Genomic DNA, 22,129 nt, shown 5'->3' with positions numbered 1-22,129 from the left:
CTACTGGAGCTCACTGGGGATATAGTGCGTGGTAGTTCCCTGACTAGTTCCTTCCCTAGAGCTGGATCACAGAAAATGGCTGGCACTCCTCTCTGCGGAGCAGGCCTGGAGTGGGTGCTGAACAGAGCCAGGGTGGCCTTAGCTCCTCCTGCCTTCCATCTGCTTTCTCGGCCTCTCATCATCATGTGGTTCACTGTTCTAGCAATGCTTAAGGACCATGGTAGGGAGAGCTGGGAGAATGAGGAAACTTCCTGTGAACTCAAGTATCCAAGAGAGCCCTTCCCAAGAAACTGCCCCTGAGATTATTAGGTAAATTATCATTTCCACCCAACAGTGAGTGTCCTAAGTGGCCCAATGAAAATGTTAACTACATTTGAGAAGAGTTTTAATTTCAACAACTTATGATTAAAAATACATTTTATAAATAATTTTTTCCATAGACTTGATTGAGGAGGGTTGTAAACTCTACAAAAAGACAGACTGCAACAGCAAAGGATTAAAGAAATTACAAAAAAATAGAGCTATCGCCTCCCTATGTAAAAATACATTATACATCACACAGCATTTCCTTTGTGCAAAAGTTTGAGCAGGTGCTGTGTTAGGTAAGTCAAACATTTACTGAAAGGGAAGTAAACTTTAATAAAGTTACTTTGCATAATAATACAGGCACAGGTGAAAAAAAAAGAATCTTCCCCCCCTAGAAGTTAATGTACCTTAGTTCAACATTTTACTTTATAGTACTGAAGGCTGAATTTGGCCTTGTACAAATGTGTGTGTGTGTACGTGTGCACGCGCCATGTGTGCACATGCTTAAGCATGACAAAATATCTGCTGGGATATTGAGTAAAACCCCAAAGTATTTACAGTATTTTCAAAGGTGGTGTTCTCTCAATCTGTATGTCTACATCATCTCATTAAATAGCTCTTTAGAAAATTAAATTAAACCACCATCTTCTGTCAATCAGTGAACATCCTCAGTTGAGACTTCCAGTTTACGCTGTGGGACAAAGAGGGTTCCAAAGGAGGTTTTGTTAGCACCATCGAAATCCATGTAGAGTGAGCTGGTAGGCTTGGTTGGTCCACCTGGGGTACGGAAGAAACTTTCAGCCACCAACTGGGAGCCTTTGGGTGTCACAGGAACAGGCTGATTGGAGAGAGCAAAGGAAAAAAGGGATCAGACCAAAGGCGACCCATGCTCCCCAGAAGACTCAAGACAGGGCCTGATGACTGACATGTTGGGATAGCCTGATATCAGCAAGGTGAGCCTCAAGGTCCATTGAACTCTCAACTATTGCTGCTAAGAAGAGGAGACAAAGCCTCATGACAACCCAGTAATATGGACTCCTTGGACATTCTTCTTGGGCCTGGAAGGAAGGCTTGCCTTCATTCATTCACCCTGTCATACTTCCCTTTCCAATGAAGGAAACAGGAGCCTCTTATGGTACAGTTGACTTGGTAATTAAATTAAATGGCAATGCCAGCCCTTTGGAGGCAGGAGGATCAAAATGTCAAGGTCATCCTCAAGTTTTAGGCCCATTTAAAAATTAAATACAAATATTCTTACCTGTTGTGGCCCTGTCCCAGCAACTGATTGTCCATTTAGTTGGCTCTGGCCCAGGATTGGCGACTCATGGCTGCTGGTCCTCCCTTGCCGAGAGCTCAAGTTATCTGGTATGACACTAGCTGCTTCCACACGTGGGGACATGGGGACCGTGCCAGCTCCCGTCCCGGGGCTGGCAGACATCTGCACACTGGGGGAGATGAGTCCCAGGTGCTGCAGGGTAAAGTTTACAATGGCCGAGCTTGGGTTCTGGGCAGGAACAGGGTGGCTTGAGTTGAGAGCCGGGCTGTTCCCAACAGGTACGGCTGCCACAGACGTTGGGGAGACCATAAGTTTCAAAGGTGTCACATGAAAAGAGGGGAAGTTCATAGCAGTGAGCTCGGATGATGCCACCGGGATGACACCTGGAAGAAAAGGGGGAGGGGGCGGGGCTAAGTCTTAAAAGCAGACATTTGTTCAGGAAGCTGACAATCCAACTGCAGAATGTCTGAATGGCATCTGCCATCTACTCACCTGCAATTGGGGAGCCGTAGATCCTGCGGTTTGGGGAAAGTGTACCTGAGTTTTCTGTCTTAGACAACATGGATTCTGCCCCCAGGGATGAGCACTGGGTGAGAGGGATTAAGTACCCTGATGGGAACAGAGTCTACAAAATAAGGGAAAAAAAAACATTTATTTTACACATATCCCCTTCCAGAACCACCTCTTGGCTATTTTTCTAGAGCAGTTTAGGCCGCAGGCAGTCTAGCCACCCAGCTAGCCCAGGCTAGCCTTGAACTCTGGGTCCTCTCTGCATTAGGGAGACTTCTTGAGGGTCAGCCAGCAGGTCATCTTCACACTGACATCTGATGGGGGAAGTCCTTCTGTGTGCATGTTTGTCTTATTGGTTGATAAATAAAGCACTGTTGGCCAACAGGGAAGCAAGATAGGTGGGACTAGGAGTTGAGGAGGAGTCTGGGAAATGTAGTAAAGAGTGGGAGCTGCCATGTGATCCTGGGAAGAGAGGATGCGTCAGGATGGTGTCGTCGTAAAGATAAGACCTTATAGAAATATATATCAGTAGTCATGGGTTAATACTTAAGACAGAACCAGAACTAGCCAACGAGAAGCCCTGGATGTTGGCCAACAGCATTGTAATAGAGTCTCTGTGTGTTATTTGGGGTTGACGCGGCTCTGGGACCAGGCTGGCGGGAAGAATACTTGTTACAGACACCCCTACTCCTGCAACCAGATTTCCTGACATGATGGAGAACTACTGGAGCAAAGTTTAACATGATAAACACCACATATGATCCTGCTGGGTCATTAGTGGGCTGCTCTTTAGTTTTGAAGGCTATTATTCCCCTAAGAGTATTCTGAGGGACCCTGATTCCTGGGGATATGAACAGGCACTACTTGAGTCATGGCCAAATAGGCTTTGGAAAAACTTATGAAAAATGTCTTTACTGAAGAACTCTGGAACTTCAATGATGGATACTGTTAGTAACCTGATGGGGACACTGCATGTAGCCTTTTCAGTCAGCTTGGCAACCAAGATTTTAGTGGGCCATTAAAGAGGACTAATGCGTGAAGGAAAAGTTTCAAACAATACTGATTTAGAAAAAGGAGTGGTTGAACTACCGTGTCCAACCTTCTCTCTTTTGCTTTTTTTTTTTTGCAAAGGCTTCCCTGGAATGTGCTCCACCCTTTGCATAGGGACCTTTTGAACCTCAACAGGGACAGAGTTGAGTGGGGGCAACAGAGAACCTATGGCCTAGGGAACCAAACACATTTGCGAGCTGGTCCTCTGGGTTTTCTGATTCAGAACTAAGGAACTGCACAAACACAGACTCCTTGTACTTTTCGTTCTGACGAAACCCAGCAATCTGCTCACATGCAAAGCCAACTGCAGCTGAGCCCAAACTCACAGGCAGAAAAGAACACCAGTTGCCAATAGAAAAGACCCAGATGCCAATAGACACAAGCTTCTGCTGCGGTGGGGTTGATGCAGCCCCCCCCCCATTAGATCAAATGTGCTCTCTTTCCCAAACACAAAGAGTATGTGGGTGGCTGGAGTGCTCCCAGACAGCTGCTTTCCCCTCCCCGGGTTGGGGCTGGGGAGTCTAAATGCAGCTCTTAGAAGCAGGGGCCCCCTTTCACCCTCCTTCAGGTGTTCCTTCTTCTCTCCGTTGTCAAAAACAGCAGCCCACACTTTGATCCCTAGCTCTTGGTGGGTCTTTTACTGGGAACCAGTGAACTCAGAATCCATAGGGCTGAAAGGTTTCAATTGTTTCTCAGGTGCCTGGTGCTGTTCAAAGCGGTTGGGAGCCGGTGCCTTGAAAGCTGCACGGATAGGGAACTCTTAAATGCTGGGTCTGGCCGTTTTACACGGAGCTGCTAATAGCCATCCTCTCTGGTGGGACAAGTTACTGTGATTACTGGCTTGACTCATTCAAGTCTTTAGTAAAGCCTGCATTCCTCCTGAAATAATTAAGCCTCAATTTCAACAAACTGCATGTACTACGGGTCTTCTAGCCACTTTTTGAAGTTAGCAAGATGAATGAATTTGATGTTTCTCCCCTTGAATGTTGCCTCTTCTAACCTTCTGAGCCCCCCCCCCATATTCTGATCATTTATCCTGTTTTCTCTGCCCTTATAAGCTACTATCAGATAAGCTTGCACTTATTTGAATAATACCTTCTCTCCATCCCTACAAGCCTGGGTTCTCAGAGCATACTTATCGAATGAATTTAGCACGTGAATCATTGTCTTTCTACTGTTCAGTCCAAGCTAAAGAAGAGTCAAAATGAACTCAACCAAGACGAGAACTAGGGGACAAGGGAAGTCTAAAACCTCTAAAACCTCTAATCTGAGGTAACCAGGGAACACCAGCAAACCATTGCAAAATCGCAGGCACTGGCCCAGGGACATTATGGCCCTTCCAGAATACTGAGTCAAGACCGGCCTTGCGATTTCCTCCCAGCATGCACATTAAGTGTAGAATACCAAATGAGACAATGGATGATATGAATGGTCTCCACGAGGTTATCCTCAGGGAACCCCGATTCCACAGATTCAAGCTGCCTTAAAAAGCACAGCTCCAAGCCGGGCGGTGGTGGCACACGCCTTTAATCCCAGCACTCGGGAGGCAGAGGCAGGCGGATCTCTGTGAGTTTGAGGCCAGGCTGGACCAACAGCCTCCAAAACAATACAGAGAAACCCTGTCTCGTAAAACCAAAAAAAAAAAAGCGCAGCTCCAGATTCTGCAGATACGGTGTCCTACAGGGATCACAAAGCCCTTTCTATATAATCCCGCAAAAAAACTGTCATGAGGCCATGGGGTGAGCACTCAGAAGGGATTGCCATCAAAGGTGGGTGCTGGCTTAGACTTGATCTGGGACAGTTTCTTTTCTCATCTAGTAGAGGGAGGACAGGGGGATGGAGTGGGTGTGGAGGAATAAATTCATGGCAGATAAAGAAAAGCAAGGTATGGAGTAATAAAAAAACTTAACAGCAGGGACAAAGGAGAGATTAACTTCTGCATCTGCGTTTAGTTGCATCTGTTAATGATACTGTGTTTCATGAGTCACTGTACTGCAATTGAAGTGAGACTTTTGTGTAAAAGACCCTCGAGTCCGTGATACCTGATGTGTGGGTAGGTTCTTTCCAGAACTAGTCTTACCTAAGGAAAAAAACAAACACCCAGAGGACCAACCTCTTTAGAAGCTAATGTGGGCACTGTACTTCTGAGTTGACAAGATCAACTTGACTTTTCCACTCGACAAAAAAAGATTGTGGTAGGTCTGAGATAGCAAAAAGGGGGGTGGGCAAATTCTCTTCCAGGCAACGGATGCCAGGTACATGACATCAAGCAAACACCGAGGAGTGACTCAGAAGGCATGAGTTACAGGCGGCCCACGTATCCTTCCAGTGACAACTGCTTATAAACTGCTTATGACTCTCATGACAGGTGTTTGTGTTCCAGTATGGGACGGCCACCTGTGACGCTTTTAAAAGAGACCAAGTCGGCCCCTCCTCTGTGGGTTTAAAAATGTCCCTGCTGTCATCCCTATGTGAGGATTAGTTGTCTGGGGCCTCACTGGGGTAGGTATGGGATGTTAAGGGGCGATTCTTGTCTTCTGAGAGACTGCTCTGGGCTTTGGCAAACTTCACAAGCCACCGATTCTTGTGGAGCCAGCCATGGGACTGTAAGACTTGAGAGCACCGTCCGAGGCTGTACTCACCGTGGGGACATTCTCAAGCGCTTTCAGGTCCTCTTTGGGCTTCTTTACGGAACCACTGTCCTCTGGGGTGCTTGCCCTCTTTGTTCCTCGGTCTCCAGCTGTCTCCTTGCTTCCGTTCTTTGCCTCTTGCCTTTCCGGTGCTGGCTGCAGGCTTCCGGGTCTGCAGGAGGCGCCAGGCTTTTCGGCATCTGGGGTGGTCCTCTCAGTGGGGGCATCTGTAGGGTCTTTGGATCCGGTAGCATTAGAGGAGTGGGTGGGGCAGACTGTTGGGCTCAGGCCATGGGGTGGTGTCAGCATTTGGGCTTGGGCGGGTTGCAAGTAGATGGCATAGGATTGGCCCGAGGGGGCCTGAGGTAGGATCACAGGCACTGCAGGTGATAACGGGCTAGGGATGAGGGGGACCACCCCCAGGGGCTGGATGAGGGAGGGCGCAGCCAGTTCCAGCTCAGTGTTCCCTGCAGGGTCCAGAGGGGCCAGGGGCTTGTAGTGCCCAGATCTTGCTAGCTTCACCTTCACCTTCTTCCTGGGTTCACTGGAAGAAAAGATTTATTTATTTATAAACAGGGTTTCTCTGTGTTGTTTTGGAGCCTGTCCTGGAACTCGCTTGGTAGACCAGGCTTGGTCTCGAACTCACAGAGATCCATTCAACCTGCCTCTGCCTCCCGAGTGCTAGGATTAAAGGTGTGCACAACCACCACCCAGCGGAAGTAAAGATTTATGGGGCATCACAGCACCGCACTGCTCTTAAGCAGTCTATCTGCGTGCACGTGCGTGCGTGCGTGCGTGTGTGCATGCGTGCGTGTGTGTGTGTGTGTGTGTGTGTGTGTGTGTGTGTGAACACGCATACATGTGGAGGCCAGGGGGCTGACATGAGACATTTTCCTCGGTGATTCTCACCTTTTCAGTGGGCCTGGAGCTCATCGGTTTAGCTGGGTCCACCAGCCGATAAGCTCTAGGGATCATTCAGTGGCCATAACTGGAGTTAAAGATGGGTGCTGCTATCAATTTAGCTGAGGTGGCCAGCCAGTGAGCTCCAGGGAAGGTGACACCTTTACTTTGGAACTAAAAATGGGGGACTGCCGTTCCTGGCCTTTTCTGCGGGCAGTAGGGAACTAAACTCAGGTCCCTCATGTTTGAGCAGTGGCACCTTCGCCACCAAACCGTAGCCCAGCCCCTCAGTCTACCGCTTTTTGCTCCAGGTTAAAGACACACTTTTATGAAAACAGCGGCAGTTTTGTTTTGTGTTTTAAATGACCGAGGACAGATTTTTTTTTTTTTTTTTTTTTGGTTTTTACGAGACAGGGTTTCTCTGTATTGTTTTGGAGGCTGTCGGTCCAGCCTGGCCTCGAACTCACAGAGATCCGCCTGCCTCTGCCTCCCGAGTGCTGGGATTAAAGGCGTGCGCCACCACCGCCCGGCCCGAGGACAGATATTTTAAAGACTGTCTCTCGTGTGATGCTTATCCTTGCGCAGAGCAGTCAGTTCTAACGACACACACCGAGACAGCAATCCACCCTGTTTCCAGCTGCAACGCCAGCCTACCTTGACTGCTCTTCCAACTGCATCTTGCAAATAGCAGCGAGCTGAGCCATCTTGTTTGGGAAGGGTGGAGAATTCTGAGAACTTTCGGCTGGCAAAATAGAAAGCAGAGGGACGATGGTCACAGCCACAGATTAAGTTGTTTGCTTGGGAAGAAGACGCAGGTGTCAAAGGGACAGAGAGCATCCATCTGCTGCCTAGTTATACGGCAATTAAACATAAAGTGCTTCTTATCCTTAATTCACTTAGAAGCTAGACTTGTGAGGGATCAGGCAGACCAAAAGGAAGCAGATCAAAGGTAATTCTGAACAGAGGCTTGCCTTGCCAGGAAAACATACCTTTGTTGCTCTTGATGGGGCTGCTGGGAGCAGAACTGATCTTTCTCCGATCGCTTTCTATACTTTTTACCAATTTGATAAGGGATGGGTGTCGAGTGAAGCTGGGTTTTCCCCGTGTAGAAAACAGGTTTTTGGCACAGTTCTCTTTTGCAGACTGCTCCACCTCTAAGAAGGAGGTGGCAAGAGGCATGACTGGACTGGAGCCTGAAATGGAAAAGGCCGGTGTGTTAAAGCCCAGATGATCTGCTCCCTTCTAACAGAGGGAATCAAAACGCAGCCCTAAAACCACGTCAGGGATAAAGGGTAACAGCACAGAGTGCCTACTGTGTATCTGGAGCCTCATTCAGCGCACAGCTGGCCCTCCACACTGGAGGACTTGTCCCATAATCCCTCTTGCATGCCAAAAGCTGCAGAAGCTCAAGTCCCTTACATACAACAGCACGCGCATGCACAGAAGCTAAACACATCCTCCCGTCTATGCTAAATCATCTCTTGGGTTCCTGGAATACCTAATATAATGTCCATGGCTTACAAACATCGTCACGTGATATTATTTAGGGGATAGCAACCAGAAAACATTTACACCTGCTTGATACAGACCAAAAAAACATTTCCATTCCACGGCTGAACCCCTCAACATGAAACCCATGGATATGGAGAGTGGACTGTAACTCATAACCAGAGAAATGCCAGTGTGCATTCCCTACTGATTTTCCTCATTTGGTGCCATATAGAATCTTGCTTATTTTCTCATTGGGAGAGCGTTTGAGCTAGTGGAAGGTGGTGACCGTCATGCCTTCTGCACTTGGGTAGTCCCTCTCAAGAAATGCATCCCGTGATAGATTTGAGAGCACGGTCACAGAAGACACCGGCTAAGGATACACTCATAAATATTGTGGGCCTGGGTTACACAGCTGTCACTAGGGCTCCAAGGCCTCCATTCCAAATTCCTGCACCAAAAGGCCTCTCCCTGAGTGTCCAAAGTCAGAGCAGCCAGCTTCCTTCGTGAGAGAACCATAGTCTTCCCATGGGTGGGGCTAAGTAGGAAGGAGGGGAGACTATCCCTCTAGATTAATAAAAGAAACAACAAATGAAAGAAAACCAAACAACCACCAAACAAACAAACAAACAGAAACACCCTGCATACATACCACCAGTATTTGGGCTGATGTCTGGGCCTGTCCATTTGAAAGCTGGCTTCCGACCTCTTTCTTCTGTAACGTGAACTTTTTTGATGAGATCCAGGCTGCTCAGAACATTAGCAATATCGTACAACCTCCTAATTTTTGCTGGGGGGACAAAAGGCATGAATAGCATTAAATGGAATAATGAAAGATCACAAGGATTTTGTCTCCTAAAAAGTCAGGTATACTCAAGAGCTACCTTGCCAGTATTAGGCAGGGTCTCCCTCCCGACTCTTTTAAGTTATTCTAACAACACCACTTGAATTCAAACAAAAAACGAGTTTTCCCCCAGGAATTCCGCAAATGACCCCTTCTGCAGCTCCTGGAATAGCTTCCAAGGCTATGACTGACCAGTGACAGGGTCGAGCTGAACAGCACCTGGTGACTCAGAAAAGCAGCGACCCATTGGCAGTGTTAGGATGCGTAGTCTCAAATTGTACTTTTCCCAGGCACTGCCAGAGTTACTGCCTTACTCGCTCCTTAGTTCTATCTCGTAGATGCACTACCAAACCAGGGATGTCTGGACCTAACTTCTACATGCTAGTACAGCTTCACAGAGTACGGCATCTCAGGGCATCTACGCCTTATATACAGCTGGTTCCCTGAGTAGCTCACATCTGAGTTATCCTCCAGGGGAGACAATCGTGTGGAAGGTCGCTCTTGTCTGCTCTGCTCTTTCCTCCATACCTTTGCCTGTGAAGGTTCCCTATGGTGTCTGGCAGGACCGTGGGAACAGAGATGGTTCAGAACCAGCTGAATCCGCAGCAGCCATCTGGCTAAAACTGTTTCAAAGTAGCAAGCCATCTGCGTTGCAGGGCCATCAGGGGACAATTTGGTGGGAATTATTTATGCCATCACTCTCAGTATTAGTGGACAGATGAGATCTAGGAGCTGGACCTACTTTGCACCTGATTGCTCATTTAAGCTCTGGGAGCGTCTGCTGTGTAAAATGGGGAGAGAGTTACAGTATCGGATGGTGCCACGGTGTCGGGCCAGTAAGAAGGCTTAGAAGCAGCAGCAGCATCACCACTGTGGAGAGGATGAACATAGACACGCCTGATCAAACGGTAGGGGAAGCTTTGTTGTTCGCGGATGGATCCCAGACCTCCTGGGCAGTTGTGACACTTACTTTTAAACTTGCTTTTATCCAGATCTTCCACATGGTCCTCCCCAATTAAAATCTTGGCAGCAATTTCTAGGCTTACTATCTGAGGCGTCGACACCAAGAACAGCATCACAAACTTCTGGCTCATCACTCGCAAGGACTTGTCTTTGCGGCTGTTTACCGATGCTTCCGAGAAGGACAGGGATTGCAGAATTAACGGTCAAGAAGGGAAAAGCAACAAGCCTTAAAAATAGCGCCACTGGACCATCCAGCCGACAGCCGTGGCGTTCCCAGCATTAAAACCTCAGCGCTAGGGGACGAGAGGACCACCAGGAACCCAAAGCCAGACTGGGCTACAGAGACCTCGACTCACCCCAAGCCTAACCCTACTCAACCCCAAAACAAGTCATGGTAGCGGCAGAGTAGCAGCCTCCAGGGCATTTTTTTTTTTTTTTTTAGAAATCACCTCTCACCTGCCCGGAATTCCACTCCAGGGAGTTCTACGAAACACATGTCTGAGTGCCCATTCTGGCCAGTGTTGGACTTGATCACGTGGTCCTCTACGCCACAGCTCTTAATGAAGTCAAACTCTTGCTCATACTCTTTCCTTTTGATCATCATGATCTGCTCAGCATACTTGTTCTCCTCTCCGACGCTCTTCAGGGTCCCCAGAGTTTTGGTGAGATTGTGCCGGCCATGCCACGTGTACCTGTTTTTGGCAAGGCGGCTCACCATGTGCAGGCTCTCCAGTACATTCACAATGTCATAAATCCGTCGACGTTCGACATCTGCAAAGAGCACATGCTGGTGTGTTACCGGGATCAGACTTTCACGGTTGTGCTGGCCGGCGGCCGCACCTCAGTAACAAGGTAATGCTCGCCGTGTGCGAGCACTGTGGGGGCGAGAGAGACATGGCTCCCTCACGGGGAGGAATGAGCTTGCTTGAGATACAGTCACCGTCTACTGAGGGGTGTAAATTGCATCACTGGGGACAGTTATACACTACCGTGTCCGGTGGCCTTTGTCACCAGCACTTGACTGGCGAGGACACAGAGGTCCAGACTTGCCTCAGTGGTATCGAGGAAGCGGCAAGGCCACGCCTCTGGTATCTGCCTGCCACCATTCAGAACCCATTCCTTTACTCCCCTCCTTGTGCCCGCACCTGCCTGCCATCTTCATATCACAGGCATAAAGCGCTAAGATCTGGGGCCAGAGACAGCTCAGTGGTTAAGGACGCTTGCTGTTCTACCAGAGAAACAGAACCAGAGTTCAGTTCCCAGCACCCATAATCGGGTGACTCATAACCACCTGTAGCTCTGGCATTCAACATTCTTTTCTGGGCTCCAAGACCCAACACACACACACACACACACACACACACACACACACACACACTCCTTATTAAAGTGCTGAGATCTCAGACAAGTATAAAAACCATGATGTCATTTCTTGAAAAACCTGCATTAGAAAACAAAACAAAACAAACAAACAAAAAGAAGCAGAAAGGTACATGCCTTTGGGGTCTAATTTGACCCATGTTCTGCCTACCACCAGAAATGGTGAGACTAGCAATTCCGTGGCTCTCGTAAATCCACAAGGGGTTTCGGTGTTCCCCATGGTGAGAGTCTCTTTATTTCATAAATTTACCTTCACTGCTGCTTTTCACATCTATACTGGACACAATCTCTCCTCTCTGGATAGAGCACCCCCTAGCGGCCTCTTGCTGTTCCTGGCGACTGTCAAGTGAGACCCAGCACAGAGGGTTGTACTATGCTTGGGTTGTTCCTTCTCCCTGATGCCCTCAAGCCTCTGCTTGGCGCCCTTCTCCCAGGCCCTGGATGTGGGCTTCCCAGCAAGGCCCGATGTGAGTCCTTAGTTTATGGTCAGAAAGCAGTGCTCCCACACGCCCATCCTTTCACGACGTTCTAGATCTCCCTGCTCCCTTTCTGTGGCATGTATTGCCTGACACACACAGTCAGTCTCTACCGTGTCCTTTGCTCTGTAACCACTGCTCCACTAAAGACAGGTCCCACTGGGAAGGGAATCTTGTCCTTCTTGTTCAAGCTCCTGTGGCTGAGTCAGAGTACGTACACACACACACACACACACACACACACACACACACACACACACAGACAGAGTGTATGTGAAGAACAGATGCATAGCATTAAGTCATGAATTAAGATTCCTGCTTAGAAAGGTAATCTTCTCCTTTATGGATTGATAGCTCCACATTCAAACACTATCCTAAACACATTTCTGCAAGTTTTTAGATTGAGATGCTTTCAGGCTGAGACGGCTCCACTGGGAAAGTGGCAGTCTGAGTCTGATCCCCACCCCGGCACCCAGCACCCAAGGGAAAAGCCAACCTCGCTCAAGTGGTGAGCCTCAGATCCCAGCGACACCCATTCTCAGAAACCAAGGTGATGGTTCCTAAGGGAAGACACCCAAAGTTCACCACTGGCCCCATGTGTACACCATACTCTCTCTCTCTCTCTCTCTCTCTCTCTCTCTCATACACACACACACACACATACACAAAAAGATAGTTTAATGACTTCAAAGACACCCGAAATTTGCCAGGCTCCTTTTTAGCTCTAGAATCAGGTCTACCCAGGGCAGCAAAGAGGGGAGAACACCCCAAAGACAAAATAACCCTAAACCCACTGTCCTCAGTCCCAAATGGCTGACAGGCAGAGTCACAGAAGCCATCTCTCAGTGCCACTAAGGGCATACTGGCTCCTCAAGGACAGGGCCAAGGTGCAGGCCAGAGTCGTGGCAGTGTGTGACACAAGTCATAAAATACTACTTCCTTCCTGTACAGCTTCAGAGACAACCTGAACCAGGAAATACTCTCCATCACCATTTGTCTGTTCCTAAGACCGACTCATTCTTAAATTACTGGGGCCTCTAAGACTTCTAATTTCCATGTGGCTCTATTTGAATCTGTGATAATGTGGCTATGTGAGCTCAGGTCTGGCAACCAGCGTACTTACTGAGCTCTTCGGCCACCTCGTCCAGGCAGATGTCATTATTCACAGCAGGGTTGGGGTACTTAGGGTACCGCGCCAGGAACTTGTGGCACAGCAACCCCAAGCTTTTCTCTTTCCGACTCGGCTGGGACTTCTCAAATTCGTCTCCAGATAAGTGTTCCTGCAAAGGGAAGAGGTAAATAATTAATGTCTCATTCAGAAAAAGAAAGTTTGATGGATTTATTGGGGGCATCTGGGCTAGATGACTAATACCCCTTACTCACACACGCGCGTGCACACACACACACACACACACACACACACACACACACACACACACTCAGAGAGAGAGAGTTCAGAGCACTTCAAGGTTGGGGATGGAATAAGAATGGTCTCAGAGAGAAGCCGGAGATGCAGATCACCTACCAAGGGTACAGACTCTTTCCATGCCTAGCAGGTCAGCTGGCTCCTGATTGCTTGACCCTCCATGTTTACCACCCCTCTCCCAACAAGCCCCGGGCTTACATCCAGTTCCTTATAAACCTACGTGCAAACAGTCTCTAGCTTCAGGTAATCCACGGTTGTCTGACAGCCCCCTTTTCTGATCTCGACTTCGGATCTCTGGGCTCACCGCACTGATGAGCATTTTCAGGTTGGCCGTGGGTGTCCATGGCTCTCCTTGGCAAACTTCCTTGGGCTTGGTTGGCGTGGTTAAAGGGCCCAGGTCAGGCTGGATCTCAGCCAATACTATGTTGGCCTTCGAGGACTCTTGCAGGGGGCTTTTCATCAGTCCCCTTTTATGTGGCTCAGAAAAGAGGTTTTCCTGGTTTGGAAGGAAGTAACAGCTGAGTTCATTGTAACAGAGAACCTATCAGAGAGCTTTCTGACTTTAAAATCTGCACAAGTAGGTTAAATGAAGTATATTGACAGCACTTTTCCTTTTACGTTTGAGACAAGGTCTTAGGCCCAACAGTCTGGAACTTACTACATAGCAATAAACTGACCTTGACTGTACAATCCTCCTGCCTCAGCCTCTAAAGTGCTGTGATTAAGGCATGTACCCACTATCCCTCGCTGTTACTGCCCATTTTAATAATGAAAATTCCCACTTTTAATTTGGCAGAAACCATGTATCTAAATGTCTTTGTGACCCAAGAATTTAAGTAAATAAATAACTTTAACTGCAGGCTTTGATTTTAAATTTTATTTTGAAGTAGGAGAGTTGTAAAGACAGCTTATAGCTCGCACCCTCTCCTTACTAGAACTGATCCCTCTAAGTGGCCTAAATTCCTAGAAGCAGCCTCTACCCATGCCAAGGAAAGGCCTTCAGGCCCCAAACCATTCTCCACTCAGTGGAGTGGCTGTACGCAGTGTGTGTTCACAGACACACCACTGCCCAGGAATTGCAGCAAAAGTGACCGTGCCCTTATGGCTATGCTTATCAGGGAAGGGCCTCATGCCTACCAGCAAGACTTTTGACCGGAAAAAAAAATCTGCTTTCAACATTGACTCTTGAGGCACAGATACACAAAATTAGCCTAGATCCTGCTTAGGAGACACAGTGTGGTAAGCAGTTCGTAGGGCTAGTGAAGACAGGAGCTTTCACTTCGGGGACTGCATCTTCGAAAAGAATGTACTTGGGAGGCAACAACTCAGAGAACAGAGGTACCCACTGTTCCCTTGGTAACTTTCAGGAATGTGGTTTAAAAATCCTCTATGACATGACCATGAAACTAAGGGCTTATCAAGCACTTTCCAGTGTGTATTTCTGCTGAATCAGCCGTTGCTACTTAGCAGAAGAGGTCATACAGGGCTAACACCTGCATTTTCTCAGTTCAATATGGTTGGTGCCCTCAGGAGGTGCTGACCCCAAGGTTGGGGGCTTCAGTGAAAATTGCCAGGAACAGGATTTAACTAACATCTAAAATCTTTAGGGAAATGTATATATGAAGTCACCTTTTTTTTTTAAAGGAACACCAATCCACACAATCCCACTGTCAAAGTCTTTCGTAATTTTACAAAATACACAGATATCATACACAGATAGCAATTTAAAAGGTTGACAGCTTAGAATGTTATTTTACAAAGAAAAACAATATTAAATTATGTCCTCTCTAAATTCCAGTGGTTCAAGCAAAGGGTGTAATACAACATATAAATGTTATTTTTTTATATATTAAAAAAATACCTTCCCCTGTGTATGTGAAGCCTACACTAAACTATTGAAACAGAAAGGTTACTTTAACCCTGGACATCCCTATTCCTTCAAAAATTAAAATTTCCTTTTGGATTTCTGTAACAGTCAACCAAAATGGGACAACATTCACGGCACTATCAAAGGAAAAACCTAAAGCATTACTTATACTGCAACAGTGTAGGTTGAACTTTAAAAATACCTTTTGGTTCTCCATTTTGTCAACTTCTCATACATTTAGTGTGCCTTTAAAAACGAAAAATCTGAAGATCCTCCCCAAATTCAAGTGGTTCAAGTAGTCCAACCGATCCTATTAAAGTTTTTTAATATCCTTAAAGGAAAAAAAGGAAAAAGAGACATAAGATCTGCTGAAAATGCATTCATGAACAGAGGAGACCCCGGAAACAAAGAAACGAAAAATGACAAACCAGGTTTATATTTGCCCCCTCGAGGAAAGACTGCGCCTCTAAGGCAGACCACGCCAACAGACAGCAGTAAATTCCTCCATCAAACCCATCTCCTGTCACGAGACTTCAAGCAAACACAGAATCTGCAGTGACAGTCCTCTCTCCCGTTCAAAGATAGCTGTAGCAAGTACCCACCTGCACACCAATCTGGGCCGCGGACGGAGCGTACGAGCCCGGGTACCGACTGAGCACGCACCGAGCCTGCATCGGGGGAGATGCTGAAGTTTTTCGCCTGACACACACGTGCACAGGCTCAGAAGGAAAGACTTGGGAAATGGCCTGAGAGCAACTCCCCAATTCAGCCTTGGCGCTCTAAACGCACGATGGGGCATTTACAGAGAGCTTTGGGATTCGGACCCCCTCTCCTCTTTTAGAGTTCTTCAAACGTGCGCAGCACTGCAGGTGGCGGTGGGGATCTCCCTAGGTGCCCAGATCACCGCGTTGCACAGGGACTCGGTAAGCTGCGCTCCCAGCCAGGTACAGTCCCCAGTGGTCGCCCGCTTCCCGCCGGGCGCACGCACTGGCTCCTCCTCCCCGAAAGCACTCCGCCCCCGGGGGGGCCCGCCAGACAGCATCCCACGGTTTCCAGGGCGACGGCTCCCAGCCAATCAGAAAACCCATCGCCGGCCTGCCATTGGCTAGAGGTCCCCAGGGCGGGGCCGGACCTTCCGCCTTCGATTTAAAAATTTGGCGCGGAAAGCAGGCCCGTGGCTGGCACCGCCCCCGAGGGCGCGGGGCTGGAGCGCGGACGAGCCCCTCCCCCGCCCTCTGCGCGGGAGCTCGGCTCCTCCCCACGGGCCCCGGCTGGGCGGGAGGCGGGAAACGGCCGCCTTCACCCTACCCCGCCCGGGATCCCGCAGCCCCCGCCGCGCCTGTCAGCTCCCCGCTCACCTGTCAATCCTCCTCCGGGGCTGGCGGCTCGGGGCGGCCCGGGCTCCTGGCTCCGCGTCCCCGCCGGTCCCAGGAGCCCGCGCGTCTCAGGGAGACTCGCTCAGCCCCGCGGCGCAGAGGTGGGTGCCCGGGGACGGCACCGGGGCCAGGACTGGGGAGGGGGCGGCGGGCGGGCGGGTGGGTCGTGGGAGCGTGACCGTCCCGGAGCAGTCCAGCCCCCGATTTGAAATTAACCCGCTCCCGGCGCGAGCCGCTCCCGCGGGCGCGGAGCCTCCCCTCCCCCACGCCCCGCTCTCTCGGCCCCCGGGCCCCCGCGCGCCAATCGGCGCCTCGCCACGGCCGCCGCGGCGAATCAGGCTGCAGGCACCGCCCTCCGACCCCGCCTGCCGCCAGGCTTGGGGGGGAAAAAAGTCCTCAAAAACTTTTCCTTTTTTTTTCCTTTTTTTTTTTTTTTTTTTTTTTTGCAAACACCCTTTATCCGAGATCGAAGTTGGGGGATGAAAGTCTGGCTTGTCCTGGCTGGCCAGGGCACGCGGGCTCCCCGCCGTCCCCAGCTTGGGGCCGTGTCAACCGGTGCACAGCCCTGGGAAGATCGGCTCACCTGCCCTCTGGTCCCCAGCGGGACCCTTCCCACTGCCACTCTTCAGGACTGCTCGGCTTCTGCCCCCGCGCTCTCCAGGACGAGTGAGGAGGAAGGAGCTTCGATGTCCGAAGCTGACGGACGCGGGGCGTTGGCCGATCGCTGAACCCACAGGTGTGGGTCAAGGCGCAGTAACGCGGGAAACCCGCCCAGCCCGTCCCCAGCGTCCCGCGCCTTCTTTTCCCTTCTCTTTGCTCTTCCCTCGCCTTTCCCGCTTTCCCTTTACGAGCCTGGGACATCGGCCCGGTGTGTCGTACAGGTCTCGCCAACTTCAAACTTAGAAGCCCCTCACGTTCAAAACCCTTATTTTGCAGAAGTGGAAACCGAAGCCCGGCTCCCTAGCGCTGCCTTTCCGTACCCGAGTTTTGTTTTTTGTTTGTTTGTTTTTTTAACCCGCCTTTGCCTTACAACGTTTCCCCTTTTCTGATTACTCCTGGGCCGTCTGGACCGCATGTTGCCTTACCCCTTTCCACGTAAGACTGTGGTTTGGGCTTTTTCCACTCTTTATTTTGTGTCTTCGGCTTCAGAAGGGCTCAGGTCCACTCTTAAGTTTCGTCACTCAGGTTGGACATCAGTGAAAAGCATCCATTGCTGACTCCAAGGGAAATACTGTGTTTTCCTTAGGTGGTTAGGGAGGGCAGCGGTTGAAGTAATGCCACTGCGGGATCCGGGAGCCCAGGCAAGGTACACTGGGCCAGGGTCTAGGTAGTCAGGGTTCGTCTTCCTGAGCAAGGTAAGCACAGGGTGGCCTCCAAGACACCGTTGCATCTTCGTGCCTCTGTCCAATTCTAGTAGCTGTCAGAAGTGCGGGCCCAGGGGTCACCCAAGTAACCCGCAAACCAGGATTGGGTCCAAATGCCCGGGTGCTGTGCAGAAGGGGCTGGCTAGCCTGTATCCTCAGATGTGGATGTAAAATGCCCAGTCGCTAGGCAGGGCAGGATGCTCACGAGACAGATACATCTTACTGAGCCCAGGTACACCTTTTTAGAGCACAAGGTTTAAACATATCACGGAAGTAGTGTGTGGGTTTCTGCCAGGTTACCTCTCACCCTTCAGTGCAGTGCTTAGGGCCCCAAAGGATTAAGTGATGTCCAGTTTATATCTAGAGCCAGAATCAAAACTCAGGTTTCTCTGTTGTCACTTCATTTTTCCCAGTGTACTACCTTAGAAATTTTTCAGGGCAGAGAAGTCACTGACTTGTAGGCCAGGCCACAGCCATTTCACAGCAGGAGAGGCAACATAATGTAATTCTTGTTTAACGGTGGCTGTTGTGTCAGTTATAGTCAAACTCATGAAGCAGGACGAAGAGAGGTTTGGAGTCTTGATGACCCTGTCAGTCATGAGACTTGGGAAAGGAAGCAAGAATCTGGGGATTTAGCCCCCGGCAGAGTGACGACTTAACACACACAAGGCCTCAAGGTTCATCTTCAGCATCGTGTGCGCAAGTCTAGTGTGTCTACTTGAAGTTCGACATGATTATAAAGGAACGATAACTACAGAAAACCTTCATGCTTGCTGCTCGAACATGAAGGGCCAGAGGACAAACTTGAAGTCATTTTTCTTACTTTCCCTTCAAATATAGTTTTCTGGTTATTGGTTATATACTCCAAGAAGATTTTCATGCTTGTGTGTCTGGTCATCTGTGTTGCATAATAGCCCATATCTCACTGAGTTCGGCCAGTTTTTCTGCTCTGCTGTCATCCTTCTGGATTGCACAACTGTGAGGGTTGCGCAACATACTCAGCAATAAATAAGGTATTATGAAAAAAGATATCAAAGGTGGGGGGATGGTAGGTGTCAGCTGAGGTCCCTAGATTCAAAGGTAACCTTTGGGGTTTCTGAATCAGGTCCCATCAGATCCGATTATCGATGAGTGAGAGGAGCAGACAAGCCCTTCCCCATGCCTGGGATAGGATGAGGGACTAAGGAAAAGCTTTTTTTTTTTTTTCCTGTTGGTGGGTTCTGAGACTTTTGTGTCTCTCACACACACACACCCACCTCCCAGGTGCTTTTGTGACCAGCTGACTCAGTGTGGAGATTGGGATTTAGACTTTGTCATATGCGTTGGTATACCCACCCTAAACCAGCTGTTGGGAACACTAAACAAATCACCACAGCTGTTCACAACCAGATCTCAGCCTTCTCCTGTCTCTTGAACAAGGTGGTTACTCTTACTGTCAGGACTCAAACGGAAAGAGTTTCAGAGAATGAACAGGAAGGAAGGAGCAAGGGACCTGGGAGATGGGAGGGCACTGGCCTTGCTGGCTGTGGAGCAGGGCTTGGGCAGGGCTTGTCCTACTTATTATACTTGCTATGGGCAGCTCCTCCTGAGGCCTGGGCCCATATTGCTAGGGCCTCAATTGCAGCAGCTGCCATTGCTGCTGTTTATTGAGCAACAACTGTCCCTACATTTCTAAAATACCTTGAGGAAACAACATAAAATACCAAGGGCCCCTTGATAGAACCGGAGTCTGAATTCTGTCACTGGGTGAGTGTGTGTAGGCTCTAAGGCTGTTACAGAGCTGAGGTCACGTCCTCCTGTGCTTAGCAGGAGGTTGAAAGGACAGAGCTTTCCCGGTTCCAGGACACTGCAGAAGCATGTGTATGGGTTCCGGGGAGCAGAGGCGGGGATTGGTCACACATAAAAAGTCCTAACCAGAGCAGAACCCTGTAGCCTCCCTGATGAGCCATTGCTTTGCTTCCTCAGAGTCTGGTGGGGAGGAACATCTACGTGGATTCCCACCCCTAGGCAGATGCCTCACATCCTGTTAGTGAAAAGCCTTAACCCTACACTTGCCACTCCTCCCCCTGACCCCACTGTGTCCTCCCAGGGAGCAAGCAAGAGGCCTCTGTCCTCACTTGGTCTCCCCAGCATCTAGCCAGGAGCCAGGCCCAAGAAAGGGGCTTGGTGAATGTTGGCTGGTTAAGGTTCTACCTTAGAATGTTTTCCCACCAAGTAGGGAGGGGACTTTTTTTTTTCTTCCCTCATCTCATCGCCTGCAGCGCCAAGTCCAACTGTGAACGCACACTGAGTCTCTATCCAGTGAGAACAGTGGCTCTTCTAATGACCTCCTGCTTATAAAGAGAGGACGCGTGTGTGTGCACACGCCTTAGCTTCGGGATGAACTGGCTCTCCTTGGGTCCCAACACGAAAGCCAGCTCCATTTACTCACGGCCTTCTCTTTCTCTTTTCCCTTCCAGGATTGTGAACCTGTTTTGTACAAATCGGCTGCTTATCTGAGAAGCTGTGGCTTCTGAGTCACTGGCGGAGGCTCTGCCCCTGCCCCTCCTGGAGTGGCTGCTCACACTAGCATGAACGGGGCTGTTCTCTCTGGCCTTGGAGCTGCGGAGGGAGAGCAGGCTCCGATGATCACGGCCCTTCCCAAATGAGGTTATACTCAGTTACCAGGAGCTTTAACGACCCACTCCTAAACCCTGAGCAGATACCTGCTCACTCCCAAGCCCTTCTGAACACCCCTTTGGGTATGAATTTGAGGATCTGATTTGACTGTCAGCCTCAAAATGTTCAGGTCTGTCGTGGTAGAGTTCTGCTCTTGATCGTATCCCTTTGTCACACGGTAAACAACAGGGACTACCTTACTTCCGTAGACAGAACACTCCAGGTCCTTCTGTTGGAAAATGTTCAGCGAAGGCTCAGTGTGTTTGTCAGTGTGGAAACTGGTCGCAGTAAACTGATGGTCTCCTGGCCACAGTTAGGGATGAACTGCACCTGAGTTTGCCCCCGTGCTTTTGGAATAGGCTGCACTTAGTGACAAAGTCCGTCTTTGGAATAAACTGTCACCGTTTTAATGTTAGTTGAAGTGTGTGCAGCAACATTCCTGGGCTGGGATAGGGCTCAGAGCCAGATGTTTGCCTAGCTGTATGTGGGTCCAGTCACCAGCACCAAAATAATAATTTTATTGATAGAGAAAGATGTTTGCTGGGCTGGCTTACTGTCATTGTGCTGGTCGGACCTTACCGGTATCAGATTGTGGATGGCTGCTTTAGGAGGGACTCACATTTGGAAAGCAAGCATCTTCTAGTCAGTCATCTCTTTGAGATAGACTTGGTGATACTTGAAGTTAGGATGTGGGTCTGGAGTAATGGCTCAGTAGGGAGGGCTTTTGAAGAGGATCTGGGCTCAGCTCCCAACAACTCCAACTCCCAGGGATCAAATGCTTCTGCTTCCAAAGGCATTTGCACTAACATGCACACGCTGCATGCACATGCATGCACAGCACACACACACACACACACACACACACACACACACACACCCACACACTTACAATTAAGAAATAAAGCTTAGGATTTGAAATAAAACAAACCTTGCTTTTAAAGTCCAATATTATTATTGCAACTTTGTAGACTTAAGCAAACACCTCAGGAACCCCACACACACATACACTAAATGGGGAATTAAACTATACCCCTGGAGGGGCCTCATGAGGAGTAGACGAGTTAATGCATGGAAACCAGTACAGTGTTTAGCATATGCTAAGTACTCAACGCGAATATATAGATGTATTTGCCACATGTAATCTAGTCCCAAACAATCCATACACGAGCATATCTGGATTTGTTTTTATTTTTGCACTTTCTCATCACCACAGTGAGATTCCTGGTAGCCGGATACATCGTGCCCATGCAGCTTTGGCCAGGAGATGGATTCTTCTGACTGGCTGCCTCTACATCCTCTGTCCCTTCCCCACCTCCCGGTTCTGTTTGTGGCAGGTGCCCTGAGTTCAGTGCTCATTGTGGGAGGGATGGCCAGTGTCTCAAAGCCTTACAACCAGAGGCCTTACATGGGTGTGGTAAGGACTTAACATCTAGAGATGCCTGAGAAAGATACCCTGAGGAACTCTTGAAGACAAGGTGTTCTTTCTAGAGTCAGTGAGTGGGTTGTAACTTGCCTGGCTCAGCTGTGTGTTGGTCAGTATCCTCCTCTCCTGAGTTTGGGTCTGCCCTCACTCCCAGAACACAAGACACGTACATGCTGCAGAGTTGGAGTCGGT

General features: G+C 49.2%; 1 protein-coding gene and 1 long non-coding RNA gene across 4 annotated transcripts; one reads left to right on the top strand and one right to left on the bottom strand.

Annotated features, from left to right (window-relative positions):
- Positions 1–368: 368 nt before the first annotated feature.
- Positions 369–17,200, bottom strand: E2f8 (E2F transcription factor 8). 3 transcript variants are annotated; one of them, XM_021234754.2, is made up of 13 exons: positions 17,076–17,200; positions 15,319–15,447; positions 13,470–13,745; positions 12,947–13,103; positions 10,424–10,738; positions 9,975–10,136; positions 8,813–8,950; positions 7,662–7,865; positions 7,327–7,414; positions 5,785–6,316; positions 2,075–2,207; positions 1,565–1,965; positions 369–1,144 (listed from the first exon to the last, which is right to left on the bottom strand). In XM_021234754.2, the coding sequence occupies exons 2-13, from the start codon at positions 15,331–15,333 to the stop codon at positions 962–964; spliced, it is 2,604 nt and encodes an 867-aa protein (XP_021090413.1). In that variant the 5' UTR covers positions 15,334–15,447; positions 17,076–17,200; the 3' UTR covers positions 369–961. The 3 variants fall into 3 exon arrangements, with proteins under 3 accessions (XP_021090413.1, XP_021090412.1, XP_005083269.1); XM_021234753.2 differs by lacking the exon at positions 17,076–17,200 and adding an exon at positions 16,475–16,604; XM_005083212.4 differs by lacking the exon at positions 17,076–17,200 and adding an exon at positions 15,719–16,363.
- Positions 16,507–20,929, top strand: LOC121134752. The gene is made up of 3 exons (XR_005871953.1): positions 16,507–16,593; positions 17,094–17,228; positions 20,316–20,929. It is a non-coding gene; the product is annotated as an uncharacterized LOC121134752 (long non-coding RNA).
- Positions 20,930–22,129: the final 1,200 nt, after the last annotated feature.

Source organism: Mesocricetus auratus, unplaced genomic scaffold, assembly GCF_017639785.1.
Source record: "Mesocricetus auratus isolate SY011 unplaced genomic scaffold, BCM_Maur_2.0 Super-Scaffold_100030, whole genome shotgun sequence".
Taxonomy (NCBI): domain Eukaryota; kingdom Metazoa; phylum Chordata; class Mammalia; order Rodentia; family Cricetidae; genus Mesocricetus; species Mesocricetus auratus.
This window is presented reverse-complemented; position numbering and strand designations above follow the sequence as displayed.